The sequence below is a fragment of the Alexandromys fortis genome, unplaced genomic scaffold, assembly GCF_014885135.2.
Source record: "Alexandromys fortis isolate MF-2015 unplaced genomic scaffold, M_Fortis_MF-2015_v1.1 scaffold_41, whole genome shotgun sequence".
Classification (NCBI taxonomy): Eukaryota; Metazoa; Chordata; class Mammalia; order Rodentia; family Cricetidae; genus Alexandromys; species Alexandromys fortis.
The window spans coordinates 11137274-11145644 of NW_026067923.1; the positions used below are offsets into that span (position 1 = coordinate 11137274).

The 8371-nt window shown below is 39.6% G+C and overlaps 1 protein-coding gene across 1 annotated transcript in view; it reads right to left on the minus strand.

Moving 5' to 3' along the window:
• The window catches only part of Mcmdc2 (minichromosome maintenance domain containing 2), a 33486-nt gene extending 25670 nt beyond the window's left edge, over positions 1–7816 (minus strand). Inside the window, exons 1-8 of the mRNA XM_050142119.1 lie at positions 6707–7816; positions 6492–6622; positions 6359–6418; positions 3078–3273; positions 2346–2468; positions 2131–2235; positions 286–344; positions 72–173 (exon numbers count right to left, since the gene is read on the minus strand). Coding sequence (XP_049998076.1) covers positions 72–173; positions 286–344; positions 2131–2235; positions 2346–2468; positions 3078–3273; positions 6359–6418; positions 6492–6622; positions 6707–6800 — 870 coding nt within the window. The 5' untranslated portion in view covers positions 6801–7816. The remainder of the gene's footprint in view (positions 1–71; positions 174–285; positions 345–2130; positions 2236–2345; positions 2469–3077; positions 3274–6358; positions 6419–6491; positions 6623–6706) is intronic.
• Positions 7817–8371: the final 555 nt, after the last annotated feature.

An 8371-nucleotide genomic window follows, 5' to 3' on the forward strand; every position in this document is an offset into this window, starting at 1 on the left:
GCTAAAGAATGTAAAAAGCTGGGCACGGCAGCACAGAATGTCTGCCATGCACTTTATTGGGCTGAGCACACCTGCAACCTCAGTGCTAAGTGGTCTAGTGGGGAGGCAGGTAATTCCTGGAGCTCAGAGGCCAGGCTAGCACACTGGATGAGCACAGCATTCTGTGAGAGACCCTGTTTCAAGAACAGGGTGGAGAGAGTGAGAGATCTGTAGGATCTACAGTACTGAGATGTACATGGCCACAGAAACAAGTACATATACTACAAATACCACACACACACACACCTTCTCTCCCTTAATTCCCCTCTCACACCTGAACACAAGCATTGAACATCTCAAGCTAACTAAAACAGTGAAAAAAACACAACAAAGGATGCAGAATTACAAGAGTCATCTCTCTAAACAAATACTTTTAATTTCTCAATTTTTAGCTCAATGAAAAAGGTAAAGCTCCATTTTTGTCCCAGCTCTAGCTTCTGATTCTGTGAGTGATGTCCTGCTCCATGGCAGACACTTAGCTCCTTGCACTTATTCACCAGTTCTCAGTAAATAGTCATACGTAAATGTCATTCTCATCTTTAACAAATATTTACTATGTGCAGCAAAATCCCAAATCTCTTCTTTTATGATGTTCATATCTTAATACATTTCTTTTGAGGTGGGGTCTCACTGTGTAGATCTGGCTGGCCTAGAACTTGCTATGTAGATTAGGCTGGCCTTGAACTCACGAGTGCCCCTGAGTGATGGGATTAAAAGCACACACTGCCACACCTGGCTCCATATTCTAATATGAACACAAAGTACACACTTATAGAACAGTGTGGTATCCTTACTATAAAGAGGCCACAACCCTGGAACTTGGCAACTCCTGATAAAGACTACAGGAGTGGGTGCTGACAGCTGCCGTGGGAGTGTCAGGTGATAACTAGTGCTCAACAGGCCGACCCACCAGACAAGTGACTCTCTGTGGGCAGCCCCACTAGGGAAAGTCTGTGGGGTCACTGGCTGTGGAAACCAACTGCCCCTGTCTGTAATTTCTCTCATGTGCCACTTCATTCCTTCCCTAAGAACTGCTGTGGGTATTTCCCACTGCGTGTGTTTATCTCATGTATGTGTTCCATCTATTGGGCACACAGCTGTGGATGGTCAGGAAGGTGATTTCTGCTAAATCTGTATTACTCTGGTGAATAGAAATAACACTATGATATTTTTCATTATTCAGACTGACATAGGAAAGCAAAAGATTTTTTGGTCACAAAGGCAGCTAATTTTAGACTTCAGAACAAATTCAAAGCAGACTGGTTTCTCCAGGAGATGAATATCTATGGTTGCCCCTAGAGAAAAAAATACATGAGGTCATTTTCCCAGGTGTTTGCTGATTCAAGGTCAGAGCTTGAAGCGACTTTAGTAGCCATAACTTTCTCAGCAACTGACTTTTTGCACACAGTCCCAGCCTCAGTTTGTGTTACAAGCTCAAGGTTCAGCCAACTGTTTGCTTTCTGTCTGAGAACCCTCACCATTTAGGCTACATGCATGGAGAAGAATGCATGTAAAGAGAGACACGTAGCTGTATGTAAAGAATGTAGCTGTGGAGAGACAGAGATTCTCAGAGAGGATTATTTAAGATGAAGTAAAAGAGAAAGTTACCATCAGAAAGTATGTTATTCCTTATTTACCCATCAGCTAGAAAAGTCTAGCCCTCAGCGCATTTGTGGATTTTTTTTTCATACCCTGGTGCTGACTGGAGTGGGGCTGTCTCTGACTCTTTTGCTTTCTCTTGTGACCCTTTTCCTCCTAATGGGTTACCTTGTCCAGCCTTGATATTAGGGTTTGTGCCAAGTTTTATTGTAACTTGTTATGCTGTGTTTGGTTGATATCCCTGGGAGGCCTGCTCTTTTATGAAGGAAAACAGAGGAGGAGTGGAACTGGGGGGAGGGTAAGGGAAATAGGGGAACTTGAAGGAGTTTAGGGAGGGGAGGCTGCAGTCAGAATGTAATGTATGAAATAAGAATAAATAAAAGAAAAAAGTGACTTTCCATTCTTGAACTGTCAATATGACTATATGTGAGCATAAACAATATTCCATATTTTATAGCAAATTGTTGTGAATTCAAACAGAATTTTACATACCTCTTAGAAAAATACTAAGTGACTGATACCTAAATGGCTGTTTTTTACAATCTCCTTGAAAAGCATGAAGCGCTTTTGTGGTAATGATTTCAACTATCTGTTTATCTTAAGGTAAAGAACAAAAACATTGTTAGTAGAATACATATTCAGTTTAAGTTTCCTATTAAAATGCAAGAGACTGTTTTGAAAATTACACAAAATGATAATTTTTTTACCACCAAGCACTCTAAATTTTCTGTCTTCTTGAAGGGAAGAAGCGCACAGACGGCACAGAAAGTCATTTCTTACTGTTGCAGATTCCGTAGCACCAGGCACATGGACTCTTATATACTGAAATCCTGAAAGAAAACAGTGGTGAGCTAAACTGCTCTCAGATTTAGCTATTTTCAATCATTTAAATTACCAGTTAATGTTTATTGCATGCTTTAATTATTTATTTGGATAGGTTGTCACCATGTCGCCCTGGTGAGATATGAACCCCGTCTCAGCCTTCCAAGTGCTAACAACATGGCTGTTTCTTTCCAAGCACTGTGCTAAGGCACTAGTAACATGGGCATTTAAACACACAATTTCTGTGTGTGGCTGGGAAACATAATTTCAGAATATGGCATCATTTGCAGAGTTCAGAGTGGAGAGAGGAAGCATCCAACTCAACCAGCTTTGAGGGTCAGTGGGAAAGAAGTCTCACAGAAAAAAAGTCTGACTAGGTTAGACTTCAGACACAGGAACTGCATGAGCAAACAGTTCTCATTCGCTCTTCCAGGATAACGTAACACTGACTAAACTGTGGAGTGCAGGAAAAGACTGCTTTAAGATTATGCACAGTAAACATAAAAGTGGTAAGAGACACCAAAATATCTCCGTTTATTTCACTTTGATTAGTCACCAATTTAAATATGGTTTGGTAGGAAACAGTTTGGCTTCTCATTTCCCATTTGAACACAGACCTTTGGAAAGAGGGCAGACTTCATCTGAGCAGAGGAATCTTGCACCTTGTGTGTACTTGGTTACAGTTGTCATTGCAATCACAATTCCTTGCATCGTATAAAATCTCCGAGATGTATAACTAAGTGGAAACTCACAAAGGTCAAGACTATAACTCGGCAGGGCTGGTAAGTGTGTTAACTTCAGCACAATACTGATCTGATAAGAACAAAAAAAGGCTATTAGTAAAGCTTGTGATCCAATTTGACTTGCCTTATCATATAGTAAGAATAGTATGCAGTTTGTTATTGTTGTTATGTACCAAATATTAAACCAGATAAAACATGAAGTTTAAAACACAAATCCTATAGCATTTTAGTTAAAAGTATTACAATGAACTCATTTTTCCTATAAAAGTATTCATTCTCTGGATATGTATACTAAAAACAATGTGAGCCCACTAACACTGGGAACTTTAGTGCCCACATTGTGATCTCAAATTAATTCTCACTTAAGGAATCAGAGCTCTTCAGTAGGAAATTAGTGATTCCAAGTCTGGGACAGAAAATACAGGAGATGGCACTGGGGCATCTTCTTTAAATTTTTTAACAAATTGTACTTACTGTACACACACACACACACACACACACACACACACACGCACATGTGCGCATGCGCCACAGCACACATACGGAGGTCAGAAGACAATCTGGGGACCAGTTTTCTCCTTCTACCACGTGTGTCCTAGGTATTGAATTCAGGTAGTCACTCAGAGACAAGTGCTTTTACTTGCAGACAGACTAAAGAGTCCATCAATTCCTCTTGTTGAGAAAAAAAAGAGAAATGTTGGTCATTATTACAGTTACTACCTGCTTTCAAGTCATTCCTCTTCAAAACTTTAAAGAGGAAAATAATCAAATATTTATCCTCCCTTTCCCAAATAAATTCTATTTCATGTAACCAAATAAATAATGGTAAATAATAATTTATTTTCATTTTCATTTATTTTCAGCACTAGAGACTAAAATTGCCCATGCTAAACAAATGCTGTCTTACCCAGCTACATCCCTAAGCCAGACAGTTTCTTTTATAGGATAATTTGAGATAATAAATCCAGAAAGGGTAGGAAAATTAGAAAAATAAAAAAAATACAACTGCTAACAAAATAATAGGTTCCAGTATTCAAAAACCATCAGGTGAAAGTTGATAAGAAGTTTTATAATGGTGGGGTCATAACAGTAACATCTGAACCACTGATCAACTGTGACATCTCTAAAATTGGTATCCATTTGGTGTAGGAGGCCCTTCTGTTTTGTGTCGCTTTCATTGGTTAATGAATAGAGAAACTGCCTTGGCCTAGCTGATAGGGCAGAACTTAGGTAGGTGGGGAAGACAGAACTGAATGCTGGGAGGAAGAAAGGCAGAGTCAGGAGAGAGAAGCCATGGATCCTCCGCCTGAAATGGATGGTGGTTAGAATCTTTCCCAGTAAGCCACTGCCACATGGTGATATACAGATTAATAGAAATGGGTTAAATCAAGGTGTAAGAATTAGCCAATAAGAAACTAGAGCTAATAGGCCAAGCAGTATTTTAATGAATACAATTTCTGTGTGGTTATTTCGGGGCTAAGCTAGCAGGGTGGCCGGGATAAACAATTCCTTGAAACATCCATTATGTTCCTAAAATATGGAATACATGTAATATGTTGTTAAAATGAGTTGAATCTAGACCTAAGCCTCAAAGTCATGTCTTATTTTATACACACACACACACTGGGAAATAACATAAAGTATCATAAGAAAGTAATTAAACAGATCCAGATTAATAATATTTTATAGGATAATTAACCAGCTTCTTTTAAAAAGCCAGTGTTACAAAAGGAAGCACTAGACTGAAGAAGGCTCAGAAAGCTGTACAGAAGAAACTCCCGCAATGTGCGAGCCTCGTTTAGATACTGATTTGTCTCTCTTTCTTTCTTTCTTTCTTTCTTTCTTTCTTTCTTTCTTTCTTTTTTTTTTTTTTTTTTTGGTTTTTCGAGACAGGGTTTCTCTGTGGCTTTGGAGCCTGTCCTGGAACTAGCTCTGTAGACCAGGCTGGTCTCGAACTCACAGAGATCCGCCTGCCTCTGCCTTCCGAGTGCTGGGATTAAAGGCGTGCGCCACCATCGCCCGGCCGATTTGTTTTTCTTTTCAGGGTCGGGGGACCCAGGCCTTGTGGGCTCAAAACCAAACCAAAACAACAACAACAACAACAAACTCATCAGATAAAAATTGGAAAAATTAAAATATGGACTAAATATTAGATGATATCAAGAAAGGTGATGATGCCATTGTGGTTACATAAGAAAACAACAGGTTTTAGAAGCTGACATTGAAACATGCTTGGGTGAGATACAGGACATCTGGGGTATGCTCTAAAATATTCCAGATAAAAACAGATGACCATATACACTGTATCACTGAGTCTGAAGGACAGGTATGTGGAGGTCCATTGTATTAATTACTTCTGGCTACTTTTGAAACAGTTATAAAAATGTTTACTCTTAAAAGTGATAGGTTATATGGAAAGATGAAGCATACTAAGATATTTGTAGTTAATGTTGTCTGTCAACTTGGATTCAGTAGCACCTAGGGATTAACAGAGTACACTGGTATTATCGGGAGATGATCAACCATGGGAAGCCATCTACCCTGAACATGGGTGGGTAGTCATGGGAAGAGCTGTCCTGAATGTGGGTAGCACTGAAACAAATCTTCCTCCTTCTCATAGTTCTGTCAGATATGGTGATACAGCAATGAACGTCAGATGTACAGACCTGTGGGATGGCTCAGCAGCGAGAGCTCTTACTGCGCAAACCTCATCTCCATCCCCTGAGCCCACAGGGTAGAAGAGCAAACCTGGATAGCTCCCCAGTGTTCTCTGACCCACAGACACCAATGATGGGACAAGCATGAGCATAAAATGTCAAATAAATGTAAAAAAAAATAGAAAATCTGACACAGAAAACTGTACATTGAACTTTGGAAAATGTATTCTATTTTAAAATATTTATTTATTTATATTTTATGTCTGAGTGTTCTGCAGGCCATAAGAGGGCATCAGATCCCATTTATAGATGGCTGTGAGCCATTATGTGATTGCTGGGAACTGAACTCAGGACATTTGGAAGAGCAGCCAGTGCTCTTAACTGCTGAGCCATTTCCAGCCCCAGAAATGTGAAATAAATGTGTGAAAACATTAATTTATATGTTATTTTGAAAATCCGCACCCAAGTTTCCAAAACTTCAAGTTAATTAAAACTTACTTGAGTTTCAGTCTGTAACTGTCCAATTAAGGAGAGAGTCTTGACAGCAACGAAGCAGACCTGTGATTTCAAACGAGCAAACAAGTTACCAAAATTTCCACTGGATGTGGGAATTATTTCTTCCTTAACTTACTGATTGAAAAACTTGAGCAGCTTTTAAGGGATGGTGTAAAATGTGATTTCCAAGCTCAGCATCTAATTCGACAACATCAGAGGGGTTTACTAAAACACTGAACCGATAAACAGCATAACTTTGTTTTGAATCTGAGAAGACATAAATGTGAAAGTCAGGACAGATATGTGTGGGAACTTGTCAGAGGGTCTTGACAGCCACCTTTGCTGACATACCATTGTAGGACTTGCAGTCATCCATAAACTTTTGAAGGCCCCCACTTCTGTCAAGATAGACAAGGGCTGCCTCTTTCATTTGTAGATTTGCCATTGTCTCCTTGCTGATATTCCTCTGTTATTAGCGAGCTAACCACAGCTGTCGGAAGGGATTACAAGTGATGAAGCCCATATAAAGAATGAGGAAACCTAGAAACAAAGTAAAGCTTATGTTTGAAGACCTCTATAAAACTCACAAATTATTAAAACTTAAAGTTGAGAATACAACTAGGTAAAACCTTCCAGCTCTAAACCCTTCCACTTGAAGTAGAAACAAAACCTTTCAACTAAACCCAGACCCCACATAAGCAAGCATGTAACCACTATGTACTACTGAGTCATACTTCCATCCCCAAATAACAGTTTAATCAATATTTAGTTATGAGGTAAGTTAAAAGACCACAAACTTAACAGGATACTCCAATGTCTTTCTAGCTCATGCACTCCAAAAAATGAAAATTGAAACAAATAATTTTAGATGATGATCATCCCATGTGAGCACAGCTGAAGGATTAATGTGGTACAAATTGTGTCATAAATTCAATCTGGGGTGACCCATTGGGTGAAGAAGCTTGCTGCCAAGTCTGAGGAGTGAGTCTGATCCCTGGGACCCACATTGGTAGAAGGAGGGAACCAGCTTTAGCAAGCTGTCCTTTGCTCTCCTACACACACACACACACACACACACACACACACACACACACACACAGAGAGAGAGAGAGAGAGAGAGAGAGAGAGAGATATGAAGGCCAGAAATAGTTCTTGACCCAGCATTTGTTGGGGAAATTGGCTGACTGCTCTTGGCTCAGTATCTTTAGTTGAAGAAGATAACGACATTGAATGATTAAGGCCTCTTTCACCTTTGAGTCTTTGAGTCTCTTTCACCTTTGAGTTCTATGCGTGTTAGGAACACACATAGAACATTAAACTGTAGAAGCAGAGAGGGGGCTATGAACAACTTGAGCAGCAAATACTGGTTAGAAACAAGATATGCTAACAGTCCCTGTGATGTTTAGGATGTTTATTAGGAATGATATCATTAAGATTGGCACCTGCCTCCAAGGAATCCACCTTAGAGAAGTCAGAAATAATGACTAATCCATGTATCGAATCATTATCAACTTGTTGATACCTACTATTTATTGGCTAACCCACTTTCCCCAGGCACCAGGAATACCCAATGTCAGACCTATCCTTTCTGAGCCTACAGCAAGTACAGCAGCTATGCAAACAACCATGCGATAACTTGTAATAGAAGTATGACCATGCAAGTGACCACAGAACACGGTAAGGGAAATACTTCACAAAATCTGGCCATCCTCATGTATGGGCCATGGTTGATGATAGCGGGCTAACAGAAAAGCTATGCACTCTACTTTGAAGGGATAAAGCGAGTTTCTCTGAGACCCTAAATACAAACTGCTGTCCTGGAGAGTTTGCCTAGAACACACAAAGCTGGGTTCAATCCTAGCACCATCAAAACAAACAAAGAAACAAAGTTGGCTTTCAGTAGGAATTACTAAAATGGGCAGTTTTCAAAAGATACTGGCGAACATCCCATTATGAGTCATTGAATTCACCCAGTTAGTACCTGAAGTTCAGAATACTTTTGAAATTTTGGAAACT